General features: G+C 37.9%; 1 protein-coding gene across 1 annotated transcript; it reads left to right on the forward strand.

Moving 5' to 3' along the window:
- The first annotated feature begins 619 nt into the window (after positions 1 to 619).
- LOC108671308 lies at positions 620 to 18,322 on the forward strand. The gene is made up of 10 exons (XM_018158823.1): positions 620 to 796; positions 13,109 to 13,283; positions 13,699 to 13,819; positions 14,228 to 14,341; positions 14,555 to 14,915; positions 15,151 to 15,275; positions 15,444 to 15,698; positions 16,665 to 16,790; positions 17,101 to 17,218; positions 17,800 to 18,322. The coding sequence occupies exons 2-10, from the start codon at positions 13,109 to 13,111 to the stop codon at positions 17,890 to 17,892; spliced, it is 1,488 nt and encodes a 495-aa protein (XP_018014312.1). The 5' UTR covers positions 620 to 796; the 3' UTR covers positions 17,893 to 18,322.
- Positions 18,323 to 18,457: the final 135 nt, after the last annotated feature.

Consider the following 18,457-nt stretch of genomic DNA (forward strand, 5'->3'; position numbering starts at 1 on the left):
CATCTGAACGCATGTGTCAAATAATATTCAGCCAGAGATAATAGTATTAATAGATTATATGATCTAATACCACATGAAAATGACGAGAGATTAGTTTGAAAGATTATTATCATCTTCTGAAAACAACATTCTATCATTCTGTACTACCCGTAAAGCATGGAACGACGACCAATTAGGCGTAGCGTGATGACCGGCGACCGCTTAGCCTAGTCTGAGCACTAACAGGTGCGATAAGATTGTCGCAGTCGTAATTGGTTTGGCATCAACGTTAATTAAGAGGAAAGTTAAATAGGAAGGTAGTTTAGGCTCTAGTACAGCAAATTTTAATGCCACCCATTAATTTGAAGTTTCAATAATAGTGTAGGTTTTGGATAGAGTAGCTTATTTCAATTAACTAGATCTATTAATTTAGGACTTGCTAGCATGGAGCCTGATGGCAGTAACGCAAAAGGATTGTGGTCATCATGTACCTGGGGTAGACTATAGGTTCGTCGCAACAATCCCCGTTAATAGCTATCGTGCATTTAGGCTCGAAGCTTATTAATCTAATTGACGAGCCTATGATTTATTCTCATGATGTTCCTGTCTAATATAGAGCGGTGTATCACTATTTTTTTAGTCCCAGATATTTAGTGACTTTTAAGAGCAAATATTCATAGTACCAATATATCGAACGGCAGCTTCAAATGGTGTTAGAAGAGAGCGATTTTGTACGTTTAAACTGAAGTTCTATTAATTCTAAGTTAAAGGTTGACGTCGATAGAAAGTACAACATTCAAATTCGCAATAAAATAAGGTAAGTAATTCTTTCTAATAAGACTTTAAATATTTTTTTATATATGTATTTTTGCCGTTTCAAGGAAGGAGCGGAAACTAACTTCCTTCCCCCCTTTCATTTTCCTAGCTCAGTTTCAACAGGGTGGTTTCTTCCACACTTATGATTTTAAGATTAAATTGGATTTGTTTATATGCTGGCGGATAATAGCAGTATTTAGAGGCGCGCCTCACACTTGATACAACTGAGTGCAGGGAAAATGCTGCTGGCTGGGGTACGGGCATGAACACAGCAAAGAGCAAAAAGGAAAGCTGCTAATCTGGCGCATCTCTTCCTCTCAAAACCACTTCCGAGACTCCACGCGGAATGGCGGGAATGCTAACCTCGTTTCTCATCCGTGCTCAGTTGCTAAACCTAACCATGATCAAAATTTATATATTTACGAAGCGTTGGAATATTTACTTGGTAGTGACATGAATTCAATTGTTTATTCGTAAAATTATTTGGTTACGTACATGTGTTGCCCGTACGTGCAATGAAAATATTTCTATCATGAATTATTTTTATACCTATCTGATTAGTAGAATGGATTTGCCTGCGAAAAATAGTTTTTCCTTGGATTAGGGAGACGGTGCATAAAATCTGTTAGAATTATGATTAAAGATGTAAGTACAGATTATTTTCATGCATTTATTATAACAAGCGTTTACGATGAATTGCGTTGCGGTGTTGCTGATCGATTCAGAGGCCTAAATCTTTTTATTATTGACAAGAAGAAAAATTATACCTAGATTAAAATCAAATGCTATGGCTCTCATGTTTATCTAATATCTATACCTTATCAATTCTATTTGTTAATTCCTCTTGTTGATGATTGCTTGGAAGCATCCCATGCGTCGCAGATGCGGATGTAGGTCGCGCATGTATGTCCTCAGCAACGCTAACTCGACGAAGAGAAATTGATGGAAGGATGCGTACGCGCTGGATAACGTGCATGGGCTCGGCATGCGCGAGAGCAACGTTCCGCCACAGCGTTTTTTGTTTTTAATTATCGTGCCACGACATATGTATGTTACCCGTAATCCTGGTAAGGCTGAGGAGTTAATGAAGAGTCCCGTTCACTTGAGCTCGTACTGCAATTTTCGTTGATGAAATCCGAGAATAATTTCTTTACGTTATACTTCATAAATATTGGGTTGAGGTAGTCATCGCGAAGAGACCTTTTTGTAACATATTCGCTCATTAAAAGAGATGGGTCCAAAATCTTACCAATTCTTTGTCTATAGTTCTAACTTTTCAAATAAGTTTTTTGTTCCATTTACTGATTGTTAGGTCATTCCTTTTTTTTTTCTTGACGACTAAAAGAAGTGAAAACTGAGCATTTAAATAATTGGTAGGTATAATATTTGTGAAAATTCTTGGAACCGAGCAAACTTCGTTCTAGCGGTAGAGTTTTGCATGCGATGCTCCAGTCCTAATTACTAGCTCACTAATATATAGTATTTTATTATCTAATTACTGTATTTAACCTAGTAGTGTTAAAGTATTTATCAAGCGTTTCTTGCAAGTTTTCCAATAGTGATCAGGTATTTCATTTTATGATTAACCTCCAAATCAATGATTGGAAATGGTACTAACAAAATTTGTATGTCTTATATTCCACCCTGGACATGGTAAAGCTCAAGTATTCAAGTATACTATGATTTTGACACTATTAATGTATCATCCGTTCCCGAAGATTATGAAATTCCTGTTGTTTAATGGCAGACTAAATTACTTTTTAATGCGCGAAGTTCTATGCTCGGAGCTACGGGTTTCGTCTCACCTACTAACCCAAAACAGTGGCAATATTCTCTCGGACGCCGCTGAGCAGCCGGACTTGCACGTCAGTTTTTGTGGCCGAGTTAGCATCAGTGTGCCATTGGTATGCCGTATGCATCATACCAGCGATGGTGTGCCATTGGTATGCATGATTCCAACGATGATGTGCCTTTTGTATGTATAATACCAACGACGGTGTGCAATTGGTATGTATGATACCAACGACAGTGTGCCATTGGTATGTATGATAGGTACCAACGATGGTGTTCCATTGGTATGTATGATACCAACGATGGTGTGTCATTGGTGTGTATGATACCAATGATGGTTTGTCGTTGGTATGTATGATACCAACGAAGGTGTGCCATTGGTATGTATGATACCAACGATGGTGTGCCATTGGTATGTATGATACCAACCATGGTTGGTAAGTTACAGTCGCATTTTTTGAGATCTTTTCAACTTTGATCACTATATCGAATCGGGATGGATTTGAAGCTTTCAAGTAATTTTTCCCACTTCAGTATTGGGTTCATTTCGGGACTGAGGGACTTTGATGTGTTTAAATTGTGATTTAATCTGGAACTTCTTTCACTGGTTATGGATGTAATGCGTTCATTAATAGTAATCAAGGGAAATCAACCTTGCAGTAATCAAGGGAAAAGCTGCAAGGTTGAAACCCCCCAGATTTAATCACTTGTATCAACCCTCTACCGCCTGACAAGAGTAACCGGATCAAAAAAAGATACGTTCTGTTGAGAGCAAAATGACTTGCACTGGTGGTTGCCGCCACGTATGACAACTTTAAATTGTTCTCTGTTGCGTACAAACGTCCTCAGGTCGCCACACTCATTAGTTTATGTATAATTTCATTTGAAAGTTATGTTCCCTGAGAGTGACATACGGCGGTAGAGGGTTAAAGCTGTTGCTACTACAAATTTTTTGTTTGCCTGATTTGTAACATGATTGAATAGCTGCATGTAAACTACAAATATATGTATATGAGATTAATTGTGTAATCCAGTAATTATGTCCAAAGATTATTTCCAAAGTATTTCTTTTAGTAATGACCAAAGAACGGGTTGCTCAAGTTTGCATAACTGCATGAATCACGACTTTGGGTCTTTCTAGGTTTGACAAATCCTATCAGCCAAAGTCGGCTGCCACGGTTGGTTAGCGTTCGAATATAGAAACGGTGTCTAGATCACCCCTCCTTGCACGGCAGTTTAACGTTTGTTATACCTATAATATTTTTTATCTAAAATTCGAAATTAATTTGAATTTTGTTATGACTTGAAAATACGTTGTATATGCTGAGATCTTGGTGGTTAGAATATCCGAATTTTGCTTTGAACGTAGAATCAATCTTTTTGCTATAGATTGATGTTCAACAGTTTTTCAAAATCTGTTATCTGTAAATTGTTCTTTAGTTGAAATATTTTACAATTTATATTATAATCTGTGGTTATGTGCATCCATATTAAATCTCCTAACGTGAAAGAAATTATTAATTCATGGTCAATGACAGCATCATTTTCATTCGAAAGAAAATGAAGTGTACAAGCAAGTGGAAAAGCTCACACACGTATTAGCTGTTAGAAAACTTTGTCCTTTTTTCGGCAGCACCTCCAGCCCTGTAAAGCGTTGGCTAACATTCCTCCGATATGTTCTACCATTAGAACAAGAACTCGATCTTCCACCTCCCGCTTTTTCCGCTCTTGTGCATTTCTTTTATTCGAACGGTCACCGTTTTAGCTGGTAACGAATAAGCGACCTATTTGTTGTTTGTTGCTCACGGCCACAGACATAAGCTTTATTTCCTCTATATTTCTTTGACGCCTTCTCATTCCATGAAAATTCGGCCGAAAAACAACATAGAACCCAAACGTTTCTTATACCTTCCAAAATTATGTCATTTGGTGCCTGGTGCACTGTCTTGTTGGGCACTGTTTGTTCTGTCATCGGGGAAATACAGGGTGCGGCGTGGGAACTTACTCTTTTAAAAAATCACAAAGTAAAAAGTATTAAAGATAGCGTTTTAATTCTTTCTTTTTTACAAAGAGCTACATTTAAAGTTTCGTTGGGTTTACTTACAAGTTTAAACGCCGCACCCTGTACTTCTATTTTAAGTTCATCAAAACCGGTATATACGTCAGAAGAATGAAAATAAACATGCTTTGCAGGTGAAGAAACTAAGTGCATTGGTAACAGAACTTTTTTAGACTTGCTCTCTAGGATGAAAACCACAGGATTCGGAAGAGCTGTCCAAAGTTTGGCATAATCTTACCTGAAACTTGTACCCAGAAATTTGTCTAAATTGTGGGAAACTTCATGCCTAAATTATTGAACGGTCATACTTCGTTTTATAAAAAAGAAAACCAGTTTAAGTGTTTCTTATTTGGTGCCGTTACTTGCATACTACCTACAATATTTTCTAATTTTAGAATTCTAGTTGTAAAAAGGCCGATTGCCGATGAATATTTATTTTGAAATAAGATTTCTCTAACAATTTTATCGGTATGCTGATCATGCAACTTCATAACTCTTACTTTGTCTACTGCACTTAGCCCCCACCCTCATTTTTTCTTTGTTGCATGCTTTTGTTTATTTTTAACTGCGCTTCCGTTTGACTGTTGAATTTCAATTACTTGCATCCTCTCATACATGTGCTAATTTAATGCACTGACAATCGCTTGTTTCTTGAATATCTCCAAGTTTTCGCGGAAGATTTCTGTGGTCAGGCGCGCGCCTATAATTGCATGTTACGGCATGCAAGCAGGCGTGCTGTGAATACATTATACGCGTGGCGGATGCACCGCGCGCAGTAACAAAACATTTGAAGTTGAGCTTGTGACCTCATTTTACCTTTTACGCCATTTGAGGATCATAATTACTGTCATCATAATAAGTTGTGGAAAACACAACCTCAACCAAAAATTTTTATCGTGACAGGAATGACTAACTCGCCAAAGATATTAACACTTTATCAAAAGTGCCGTTCTTTGTGTTCAAATTGAGTTTTTTCTGCTCTCAGTCAACGCGGGGTAGTGACTGAAATATTTGTACACTCTTCAGTAAAGGCATGAGGATAATGAAATTTTAATCCATAACATCCGACTGTTTTTTTTCTCTTAATTATGATTTTCCTGCTACTCATCGCTTTTTGTGTCCTACGAAGTCGACTGCTTTTTTCATTCAGTTTTCTCCGGCATGCACTGCTCCCAGTTGTGGCATGAGTTGGCATTTATGCGCTTCTGCAGGGAAAGTGTATTGTCGTGTATTCCTGTATCATTAAAATAGGATTACGTTTCCGTCAGCTTGCCTTAGGAAGCGCTGAAAATTCCAGCGATCATTTCTCAAAATATCCGTACTTGAACACATTAACATTTTTTCGGTATCACAGAATATTTTACGTAATGATTAGGCGTTTTAAATCGTGCTAAGTGGTTCGAAATGATTTTTAGTGTTAACATACTTAATTATAAAATCCTTGTTCCACAAATTATTAGATCGAGAAGTGCACCCCATCGTTATAATATTCGTTTTGAAAAGAAGGCATTATTTTTTGGTGCATAGATGACGACCATGAAAGCCTCAGGTTCACGCTGTGCAGATCACGATTAATAATTATCCTCTGCTGTGTAAGTATCTATAATGAGAGAATTTCACTCATCCTGCTGCAGCTTTTGCCACTTTCTCCGCAGTGATGTGCGCTGTGCTTAGCACACGACGGCTGGGCGGCAGCTCGCATCTCCCACCCGATCTCATGTAGGTCACTCATGACGAGCGTGAGTCTCCAGCCATCAAATGATCAGCAAACTTTTTAATTGTGCGAACGACAGTGCTTCTATAGGGCCTGGCGGGAGGAGTAACCTATTAATGTTTACTTCTGAAGGAAACGATCATGTAGGTACTTGAAAATGTGGGTCTATACACTGACGCGACTGGTCGAGCTGGCAATACGAATTTAACTACTTATGTGTGCGCTCCATTATAATTCTAAAGGGTTCGTTAAAAACAAAGCCTAGACGCGAATTTTGGTAAAAACGCGTTTGTTAGCTTCAATAACTTATTAAGAAGAACTTCATTGCCCTCTATCCGACATCCATTAAGCGTTTTATGCGATTTTTTTCTATCCTCTCTATGTGGCTCTCGGCAAAAGATACAAAAATGAATTCTTTGCCGTATACAAGCTCCCGTACGCGTTTACAACGGCTTATTTGCTTTAACTCTGAGCTGGTGTTAAGAATTTTCAGCTCATGCTTAAAAATTATAAAGCAAAAAAACCGAAAAACAGCCATATATTTAGCGCATACAAAGGTAATCATGAAAATAAGTGGCTCCTGGCCTGATTAAATACTAATTCGCACGTCATAAGAAAAAATTGAATAATTCTAATGAAAATGAAATTTTTACTTCTAATTTTTGCCAATATTCTAGTACATAATACCGAGTGATCAGTCGCGTTGTGCTTCTCCGGCTTGTACGACGAAACAGCGAATTTTACTAGCATATATGGACAAAAAAAACACTACGCGAAATATCTCGATGAATAAAGAAGGCGAAGAAGAAGAGGTCATAATTGAGGGCATGAAGTCACTGGTGTGCGCGCACTTGAGTGATGCGTATTTCCGTGATTTCCCCAGCGTCGTTTGGTCTGCAGAGTCGCACTGTTATTAGCGCATCCTAGCGCAGGTCTCGGGTCGTCCTCCTCTGTTATTAAGTTACCACTTTACTGAATTAGTTATTACTAAATTATACTCCGGCAACTGCTGCTGGCTAATCACATGGTTTGAACCCGAGGGAAAATGACCCCAAATTTAGTTGAGCTCAATTGTGTGTGAGTGACGACTGTATTCATTATTTGGTCTCTCGCAGAGAGTGGTAGAATAGGTCTTCATTCTCCGAATTGCGTGCTATTCTCGTTCAATCAATTGCGTGGGCCCTTTGTGCGCCATCTCAGAGCTTGTCTTTGACAATTCAATGTGGCGTTCCCATTCCCAAGCAGACACCGCATCCGAGCCATTACATACGGTTGCCACCATGCATCTCTGGTGAATATTTATACACTTTACATGAATCCAGTCGCTTTTGACACCTCGGAGTCAAAACGAATTGGCGGAAAATTTTCCGCTGTGCATTTCTATCGAAATTGGTAGAATTTCGATAGAATAATCGAAAGCCACAAAGGTCGCATTTATCGATCTTGCAAGTCATTCATGTGCTTTACTCTCTTTGTGAATCTGATTATATCAACGCACAACGTATCCATAATCGTACGCTATTGGGACCAGATCTATACATAAATGGTGAGGTGGGTCGCCACGCCACATGAGCAAGGCATTCGTAACGCTTTTTAAGCACTAGCTAGGTTGTTGTGGCGCAACTTGCTCATTTTTCTCTTCTGCTTTCTACAAGTAAACTATCATCTCAGTAGGTGCACATGGACACATCGATGCGATTTCAGTGACACTCTCCTGACTTACTTTAAAGCTCGTTTAGTTCCTCCCACTAAAGATTGAATTACGTATTTTCTCCTAATTGTAGTATGTTCAACACTTGGATTTTAAGAACTTTAAATTAAAAGATATGTGTTATGTATTTTTAGCGCATTTTCTCATTTATGGGAAAAATGCACTATTGTGCTCGCCATGTCTGTCCCTCCGTCCGTGACCTCAAGTTTTCGTTGACGAGAAAATGCGCTCTCTGTCACTCACTGCAGTGAGTACTGAGTTAAATTTTTTTAGATGTTCTACGTTTGTTTTTGTTACAGAACCTTTTTTTATTTCTAACTCATCTCGGATCTAAATTCACTAATTTTTTTATAACGTTTTTAATTAACCTTCGTAGAATGTAAATCTCAATTGCGAGTCGTTAGAACTCACGCTTAGTACAAGATAAATACAATTCTTCAACCATTCGCTGCTTTCTGCACAGTGGTGCAAGTCATACAATTTTGTTTGTAGTAGTTATCAGAATTCCTCAAAGAAGCTGAAACTCTGAGCTTCTGAAATTCTTTGTTTCAACATCGGCAATGGCTGGGTTTTCAAAACCTACACGTGACCATGACAACTGCGGAACCAAAATTATAGTGACCGTGAAGAAACTTTCCTTCCCGAAGACAGACTTCTGCAGTTCTGTACGATAGCGTGTCCAGCGATGAATTTATCGTTAAATCTAGAGAAATGAAGGAAGAATTGCTACAGAGAATTTCCACTTGATATTTCGATTCGTTCTATATTCTATCGTCTATATTCGATCTCCGTTAGGAAGTTTCGCGAAAGTTACACGGTTCACTCGGCACTAAAAGAGAGTACAAGTATATGCATGCACTAATTTGATGTCACGCGATGCACGAATATATCTATTCATCGACTTGATCATATTTAATGCTTCACGAAACCAGTTTATCTGAACTTTCCCTAGCAGGCTGGTGTGGTTTTCCTGGGAGAGAGTTTAGATAGCATGCTCCATATGGTGCCTTGTATTTTTTCATGTTTTATTTTTTGTTTAAGACATTCCACTTTCAACAGTAAAATCAATGGATATCTGCCTCGTAGCTCTAATCTTGTGCATGACTGGCGCCAGGCAACAGTTCCCTGACAACACAAACATATATTATATGTTCAGTATCATGAATTTTGTTTCTCTGAAATCCAAGAGACTTGTATACATGATGCAATTAATCGGCTATAGATGATGCATTTACGGACGCTCTGAACAATTAACACGTAACGGTACCTGCACGGAGATGAAGCGCAGCGGCGGGGGATAGTCGAACTTTTCCTTATTTTAGGTGTGCCACGGCATGTAGTAGGTCTTAATGACTCACAAGCTATTTAAGGTTCTTCTTTCAAGTTTGGCCCATGCTGGCTTTCTCTATCCCTACCCTAGGTCATCTTAAATCACCGTGCATATGTAGCATTTCATGAATTTAAGTTTAATTGATGATGTTTAGTGCATTTTTGCTCAAAGGTTTAGCATCCATCATCGCAATTCTACAGATGCTATTATTACGAAGCATTATTTTTTTAATGAATTGAAATTTTGGTGAATTTGGGAAGATAATATTTTAGAGAAACCGTGAAGGAACATAGTACTAATCTATTGTATCATATATTAAAAGACTTCTCATATTGAAGCGGAATTCTATGACCAACAATAGTAGTTGCATGATCATCATTTCGCTGAATAACCGCGTTTTATATTGCGTTTCATGTTTATTCGGCTCACGGAAATGAAGTCTACCGCCACAATGAATACCATTCAATTTATGCGTCATACAATATTGAAAAATGATTTAAGAATATTATCAAATATTTATATTCGCGTGCATTTTTATAGCGAGCTATTCTAAACGGACAGGAAGACTGTTGGAGTTATCGCTAAACATAAGGGAGATAAGAAAAATATTTAGTCAAAAATAATCATGCTCTATTTTGTACTGCATTCACACAATTAGAATTTTTACGCGAACAATATTTTGTTTACCTTATTTAGTTTAAAAAGAGTTGTTCTTTTACTATTATTTAAAGGTAAAGGAGATATACAGCGTTTTAGTCGGGAAATTTTAATAGCAGCAATTCTATTGGGGAATACTATTTGGGTTGTAATTTCTACTACGTTAAGTCTGATATTATCTGACCTGGAAACTCTACAGAATTGCTACAATCGATCATCCAACCAATTAATTGGTGTGAACAGCTTGTTCTCCTCTGAAGTGATCTGTATTCCTACGCCGCAATTTCTTCATTCCAATCAGCCAGCCGCTGAACAATTTCTGGGAAAACGAAACAAATTTTCTCTTTGTGTTGATCAAAATGTTACACTACTCCTTGATCATCACTTCCTCGTTTATTTTTGTGCATGTGGTAAGCAAATTTTTATGTATTATCTTTTTCTGGAATTTCTTTCGCGTATTAATTTCTCTGCAACACACTGAGTTCAATCAATTATCTGGCTCGTAAGCACAAAATTCTGCAGTAAATTACCGACGGGTAATAAGAAGTCAATATATTTACAGTACGAATTACTTGAAGGCAATGCGAACCCCTTCAAAGCCGTGTCTATTATATAGGAATGACGGATGAAATGACTTCCGTAAGTTCCGTTGCTCGTGTTTCAGGTCATTCGTCATATTTTATTGCCGTACTGTTGACTCTGGCGACGTGTCGCTCGTGTCATCTGGAATTTATAGTCATCTCGGCTATGTACGCGCTGACTTTTTATCGCATTTTCTCATTTATGGAAAAAAAGGCGCTATTGTGCTCGTCATGTCCGTCCGTTCGTCCGTCCGTGACTCCACGTTTTCGCCGACGAGAAAATGCGCGCTCTGTCACTCACTGCAGTGAGTAGGTACTGAGTTATATTTTTTAACCTAGATTACCTCGAAGCTCCTCCTAGAAATCAAGCTAAGGGAACAACTCAGATCAAGTTATGAGTTGTTGTTCTTTGTTGAGAACGAACTAATTGAATTTGGTCTTTGTTATTATGAAGAACCATCAGTATGCATCGCTAATATTTTACCAGAGCCACAAAATGCTTGCATAAAATTAATGATGACTTGGCGATCATGAGTCCTTCATACTCACGTCTTTGCCTAGAAGGATTACTGATTGCTTTGGATTGCAATTTTATTATATTTGCTACAGAAAGGTGGTTCTTCCAAGTTGCTGCGTACGTGATATTCTATCTACAACTTCCATGCATTACGTTCATTGCCAATTTTTCAATTAATTTCATCGATCCCGATCAAATAAAGTAGTTGATCATCACGTGTCACTCGGCGACTGTGTCGTCGAAAGCTGCATCATTCGAGTCAACTTCCTGCAAGTCAAGTTGGCAAGTGTCTTTGCTTTCCCACACTTGAGCATGTTGTTGCTCTTACGCCTAATTCTTCTAATTTGAACAGCTCCTGTCATTTCACTTCGGCACTTCGAACGTCCCAACTTCCTGCATGTGCGAAAGCCTGACTTGTTAATTGAACGAGGATCGTAGGAAATTATTGGTTGATAATGAACTTGAGAGCTCGACAAGCCCTTGTTAAGAAGTCATTTACTTTGAAAGCGAAGAATATTTGTTACAGAAAGATGGCGCCATCAAGTTGTTGCGTGATATTCTATCTACAACTTCCATGCATTTAATTAAATTCATCGGTCTCGATTAAATAAGGTTTTCGAACGGAAATCCGAATATAAGAATTGAACCTGAGATTGTGATCCTCTCAGTGAATTGATTGAGTTGTTACACATATGAGTTTCTAAAATTTTTGTCATATTTGAATGCATGAGCCAATCTGTAGCATTTATTACCGGTTTTGTCGCATTATTAAATGTTTAGTGTAAAATATTCCCAGCTATGTTTATTTTCTCAACGCTGGCAGGTCACAGCGTTAGTTTTCTTCACCACGACGACTGCCGGAGGCTCAGGATATGGACGGGTGCCAAAAAAGCCTCGTTGACTTGTGCCAGCCATCGCATCCTCTAATGCATGCGTTGTGGCTTAACCTGCAGTTCTTGCGCGCTAACCTTGCCTCATATTGCAGAACGTAATGACGCGTTCATTTATGATAATTTAAACGTGCATTATTTTAGTTTAATTGTATGTTCCGCAAACATACGGTTAACAACTCATCTTAAATAATAGTATTAGGTTTGATTATAAATAATTTTGTGAACGATCTTCTTTTCTCTACGAGCCACTACTATTCTGCTGAAGAACAATATTGTTTCACTTCTATCAGTTACGTTTAGCTATCTATCGTAATTGATATGCCGTCGATTCGTCTCTTCTCATGTTCACGTAGAAAGCTGAATTTTGTAATGGCTGTGAAGCTACTGGAAACGTTGACTTTTTCCATCACTTGTGTTTAGAAGATCATTACTTGAGGTCGCTCAAGTCACACTACGTCATGGGTAACCTAATGACCTCGAGTCTAACCTCTTCGTTTGTAGTAACGCTCACCTGTAGGTATCGCCATCATAGAACTTCTCAAAACTTTCTCACAATTTGCAATCCGTAATTGTGATGCGCTGCTCGCGGTTGAAAATTTTCCGTGTAGGTGACAGGCTCATTTGCTCATCTTCTTTCTGTGGTGTCACTTTATCGATATTTGAATCCTTGATTTATTATACTATTTATTTATTGTAGTGTAATAACACTACAAATCGCAATGTAGTGTAATAACACTGCTAATCGCAACGTAGTGTAATAATAACACTAATAACACTGTAGTGTAAAAAAACACTACAATTTGATCGCAATGTTTTTAATTCTCCTCCAGAGGAAGTTAACAATCATGAATTTAATTTGATATGAAAAATTGTCTGTTTGCAGTCTCTTTCCACAATTTATTGATTAATTTAATACAACTTATTTTTTTAACGTTCAACACTCTTTATTGATGTTTGTAAGGCATCTCTTAAAGGCAGCTATTAGCAATCGAAAAAATAGTTTCTCATTAATTTTTGAATTCATATCGGTATACTTGGATGTAATTTTTCTTCATTGCAGATGATATTCACGCGCCCGCAAGCATCCGCCTCACTGCTCCTGATCCTGCACATGCTCAGATCAGCCTCAGGTCACCAATATCCTGAAGGCTATTATCCTTTTGAAGAAGATCCTCTCAAGTCTCCGCCGAGGGTCCGCAAGCCGCCTTACACGCAAACTGAAGAAGTTTGTTCTGGTGTGTTTTTGTTTAACCTGTTTATATGTTCTCTTATTTTCTTCCTTGTAATTTTTTCGATATTTTTGCATTATTATCTATGTAAAATTTTGAGCATTTTGAAAACATTTCCTGTTGTTTCTTCGTTTTAAAAAGAATTTCATGGAAGTCTGAAAGCGATTTTCAGCAGAATTTTACTCAAAAGCCTCGCGAGGAAATAAATTTAAAAAAATGAGTGAGGCTGTCCCAATAGCGATACTATTTTCTCGCTCTTTTATTGGGTCATCCTGACACAGTTTAGCCCGGCAAAAACTTACAAGTATCAAAGAGTATGTGTTCGTTTTTCATGAATGTACGGGCGATTCTTTGTCGTTTATCGTGAAGCTTAAAAAATTATTTAAAAACGACGCCGCTGCAAATGAACTATCTGATGCAGGAGTGCTGGAAGCTCCCGAGCAGGTTAGCTTGAGCCTCGATAACCTTTGCGGGGACCTCAACACGGGGCTCCTTCCTCGCAATCCCCTCGGCCAAAACGTCCTCGGAGCCTCGTACCCTTTGTGAGTTACTGAGTGAGCCAGAGAGTTGTAGGCACCTCCGAGCGAACTGTGAGCAGAGAGAGGGATTCATAGGGCCCTATGTTGGAGTAGCGAAAAATTTCGTTTAATTTGGTCTTGAAGCGAATAGTGAATGCGTTATGACATTCCACCTATACATCTGGTCAAGGCTTATAAATACCTTACAACTTACAACTCGACTATAAATCATCATTAGGAGTCACTCTATTTTAGTCCATGCAAAAACATTGCGGCTATTAATTTAGTATAGACGTTCAATTTAGTTTTATTCGATGGAGTTTCTCCGCTGCATATCTAAATAAAAAATTAACGAATATGGAAATATTTTATTTTTCAAGTAAAGTTACCATTATCATTTTGTAATAACCTGTAACTTAACCTTACTTGTAGTGAACTCATCAAGAACCAAACGCTGAACTTGTTCAGCAAGGCATTGCCGGTGCTGAAAGAAGACAAAACTCTGCCCAAAGTTGCTAAGTTTGTCAGTTCGACGGTACCACTCAGGTGAAATTTCGTGCCTTTTCCTTCCAAAAATTTTCTGCTGTTCTCGTTAATTTACCAAAATTTTATTGAAGTGAACTGTTAATTCAATAACTGTATATAACCAAATTCTAGAGCTGAAATTACGAAAGAATAATTTGTACTATTTATTCTTTAAATATTAAGTTGTTGCTTTATTTAGTCCAATTCATTCATGGCATAAAATGTTGCTTCAAGGGACCGTTTCAAAGTGGTCAATCGTCCAGTGCGGTCACTACACGAAGAAGCTGGTGTGGCAACGTGGAGTCTCGTCAGGCCGGACCATCATGTGCAAAATTCTGACCAATACGACAGCTTCTTGGATAAAAAACCAACAAAAGATCTAGATAAAGACCTATTCAATGCACACACCAAGGCCGCCAGGAACATGTCGCTCGTAGATTACAAAAGTGAACTGGAGGAAGACTTGGCTGAAATTTTATCTTCCAGTGGACTGGATGATGAGAATGAAATTCGAAATTCCAGGAGGAAAAATTCAAGAGGTGGTCGAGGGCTCTTCACAGATAATGACTCGGCATTGTGGCAGGGTGTTTTACAGGTGAGACAATGAATGCTAATTAAATTTTGAGAATACTTGTAAGAAAGTCTTCGTTGGATTTTGATTTGATAGTGTAACTTTGTATGTGCAATGCGTCATAATTTTTAACATTTATTCATGAGATTTTTGTCTAACTGCTTATACATGTTTATTCTCATCATTTTTGTGTAGCACATAATATCCTAAAAGCTAATATTAGTTGTTATGTTACACTTGCTCTCTTATCTGACTGCAGGGAATTTTCCACGGTATGAAGCTTGATAAAAAAACCGCGTCTGGCATAATTGAAAATCTGGAATTAGACCAGCAGCTGGCAGCCGGTCGCGGGGCGTTCTCCTTCTGCCAAAACAACTGGGGGCTGTGAGTGTGCTTTTGCTCTTACGTATCACTATCAAGTTCTGGTCACTGCTTCGACTGAGTGACTGTTGCTTTTAATTGATTTTGATTGGTTTGATTTTAAATATGTTTGAATAGAATTTCTAATAAAGTTGAGGAGCTATGAATGATTTTGTATTGACTTTCTTTTAGATTTTGTCTGCTTTACAACACAATGATGGGTAAGGAAACCACAAATCCTAATCCAATCCGAGCCACGGAACGTCGAGACAAAGTGGAGCCGTCCGGTAACAGCATAGAAGACGGAGCTCCCCTCACCCCGTGTCCGTCCGCAGTGGAATACGTGACGCCCGTGTTCGCTCGCAACTACCAAGGCGTCTGGAGATACGTCGTACAGATACCGTATGAGGGATACTTCACGCAAACTGTCGAGATCACGCAGTGTTTGTGAGTCTTTTTGATCAGAGATATTTTGCTTGTGCTTATTAGTGGGATTTGTTTTCCCCGCGACAGCAGCACTCTATTTCTCTAACCTAAGATTTCGAAAATAATGGGGCTGGGCGATTATAAAGGAGATTAATGTTTATAGAAATATTTAGTTGCCCAATTTTCATCACTTCAGATTCATTTTCAGATTATACTCTGCCCGGGCATTCGAAATTACACAATGTGTCATTATTTTTCTTCCCGCATTTTTCTCTTATCGTGAATAAGTTGAATTGAAAAATTTTTGCTGTGAGTTATTTATATTTATGTGACCACTATACGATGACCATAAATTACGTTCCAATCTGTAGTTCAGTCAGCCCCTAAATTAGGGAGAACATATCCGTCTGTTGTGGGACGCTTCATATCAGAACACCTTACCCATGGTCTTACCATTGTGTGACACACTCAAGCTCCTGTCAGTAATGTCATTCGATATAGTGTAGCTTTGTATTTGCAATGCGTCACAATTTTAATATAATAATGTTAATATATATATAATATAACGTTAGGTCTTGTTTAGGTTTTATGTCTGTCTTAGAATTTTGACTTATAAAAAATGATTTTATTCATTTTTATATTATCTAACTGATGATGAAGCTGGACTCCGAAACGTTTTCAATATCGATATGGAGAATTTGCTTTTAAATTCCTTGCCTTTCGATACTTATTAAATAAATAATCACGGAATCAAAATCTTCTGTTGATAATAATTTGATTTAATTTATCAAAAAAGAAATATAATTATCATACAGAAATAATAGCATATGATTACACTCAATCGGAGCTCCCGCCGACCTTCACAAACTGAGTTGGACTTCTAATCCGAATTTACATCTTATTCTTTATCCAATTTCAATGAAATTTATTTCTTCACTATTCTACCGGTGTTGTAATATCATATTATCACTATGATTGTGTTGCCAGAGAAGACACGTGTCACTACCTGTCGGGGTCGTGCCTAGCGTCTCCTCGGTGGGTGTCGCTGCTGGTCGCCGAGATCTTCTATCCTGATGCCGTTTTTCCCAGCAAACCAACGAGACCTTCTCTACAGTAAGACTTGCTTTGCTTCACATTTGTCATGAATTTGAAATGTATTAAAAATGAACTGAAAACATGCATTGTGAATTATTCATTTTGCGAACATTAATAAACAAAGTGGCTATCCGTCAATGAGCGCCTTTGATATTTTTTCTTTTACAAAAGTGGCACAGACCTTTCCTTTGCTCTCGCAAGCATTGAATTTGTTCCGAAATATGTTGAATCTATGTCTTCGCATGTAAATTTTGTAATTTTCTCAGTCATTCTGCTTCGAAGTCAATTTTTAAAATTTAGCATAGATTTATAATGAATGTTTTTGCAGGCGCTCCTCTGTTCATCCTTCGCAGCCTCGCCGGCCGCAGCGTCGTCGTAGGGAGGCGGACATGAAGCCACCAGCGCCGCACTACTGCGACGGGGTCGACCAGATCGGCTGCTTCCAGGTTCTTATTTTATATAATCTTTTGCTGTTCAGTATTAATTTAATTTCATCTTATAATCAGCTCTGTTTTGTCTGATAATCACTTGATGATGAATATCAAAAATCAAAGTTAAGCTACCACCGTATAATTAATTTATTAATCTCTAGAAAAACTGTCTCCATGAGATATTGCTCAAATTAATCAGCTTAGTCAAACTTTTTTGAGGTCCAAAATTGAAAGGTTCTTGTCTCAGCTTTACGTCTGATTAATACATCCACTATACCTGTATAAAATTTAGTACATTCGTTCAAAGAAAGTTACACGAGTCAGATACATATGAACACAAAAGTTTTAAGTGGGTAGCACTTGAATACCATATATGTTCGCATATATAGAAGTTCTCAGTCCGGCTTAAGATTATGTCTGCGCTTCGGGTAATTTTCCCACTTAAAACCTATATATTTATTTATCTTGCAATGATAAGGAAAAGTGACCCCAGAAGTGACGCTTTCAGTTTATAATCATACTACTGTAGTTAAAAATGCGTCTTTTCACTGCGATACATGAATACGATAATTTACAGTGCGGTAATTCGTGAGCAGGTTCGTCTGTACTACGACTGGTTCCTGGTGCCAGGCTCCTGCAAGTGCTGGAAGCGTAACGTCTTCCAGCAAAACTTCCGACATCGGCGATAATTTGCGACTTGCTTCAAGTCCTGTAAAATTAATGATTACACCAAAGTCGTTTCTAAAAAGAATTATGGGAAGTATAATTAGAACTTTCGACGTGCACTAGAAAATTAAATCCAGCCAATTATTAGCCGCACTCATGCCGAAATTCAAATTGGTCCAATATTTATGTGGAAAGAAGGTCCTCGAGGAAGGTTTCGTCAAATAAGAAATTAATCCCTTTCCCGTAACTTTGCATCAACAGTCGACTCCTTCTCTGTTAACGTTCGTACAAATCACAAGCATTGACTTTTTTCTTTTACAGCAATTGTTTATGTTATGTAATGAAGATTGATGCATTTTCTAAGAAATTAATTTGGACAGAATTTTGTAGAAAATTAGCTTAATTCATATGTTATTTATAGTGGCATTGACAAAGTAAATTTATGGAACCGCCTATCGCTTGCTCTATTTTAATGCCTAACAAAATGACAAGGGCTTGCATACTTGCGTATGCAAGCAAGGTACTTTACTAAAGATGATGTAGCTTGGATCAGAAAATAAACAAACTACGCGCAACAAGGAAAGAGAT

Source organism: Hyalella azteca, unplaced genomic scaffold, assembly GCF_000764305.2.
Source record: "Hyalella azteca isolate HAZT.00-mixed unplaced genomic scaffold, Hazt_2.0.2 contig2444, whole genome shotgun sequence".
In the NCBI taxonomy this organism is placed as follows: domain Eukaryota; kingdom Metazoa; phylum Arthropoda; class Malacostraca; order Amphipoda; family Hyalellidae; genus Hyalella; species Hyalella azteca.

Coding starts and splice junctions, on each gene's coding strand:
- LOC108671308 (XM_018158823.1), top strand. CDS start 13,109: ATGATATTCACGCGCCCGCAAGCATCCGCCTCACTGCTCCTGATCCTG. Junction 13,820..14,227: donor CTCGGAGCCTCGTACCCTTT/GTGAGTTACTGA, acceptor CCTTACTTGTAG/TGAACTCATCAAGAACCAAA. Junction 17,219..17,799: donor ACCAGATCGGCTGCTTCCAG/GTTCTTATTTTA, acceptor ATTCGTGAGCAG/GTTCGTCTGTACTACGACTG.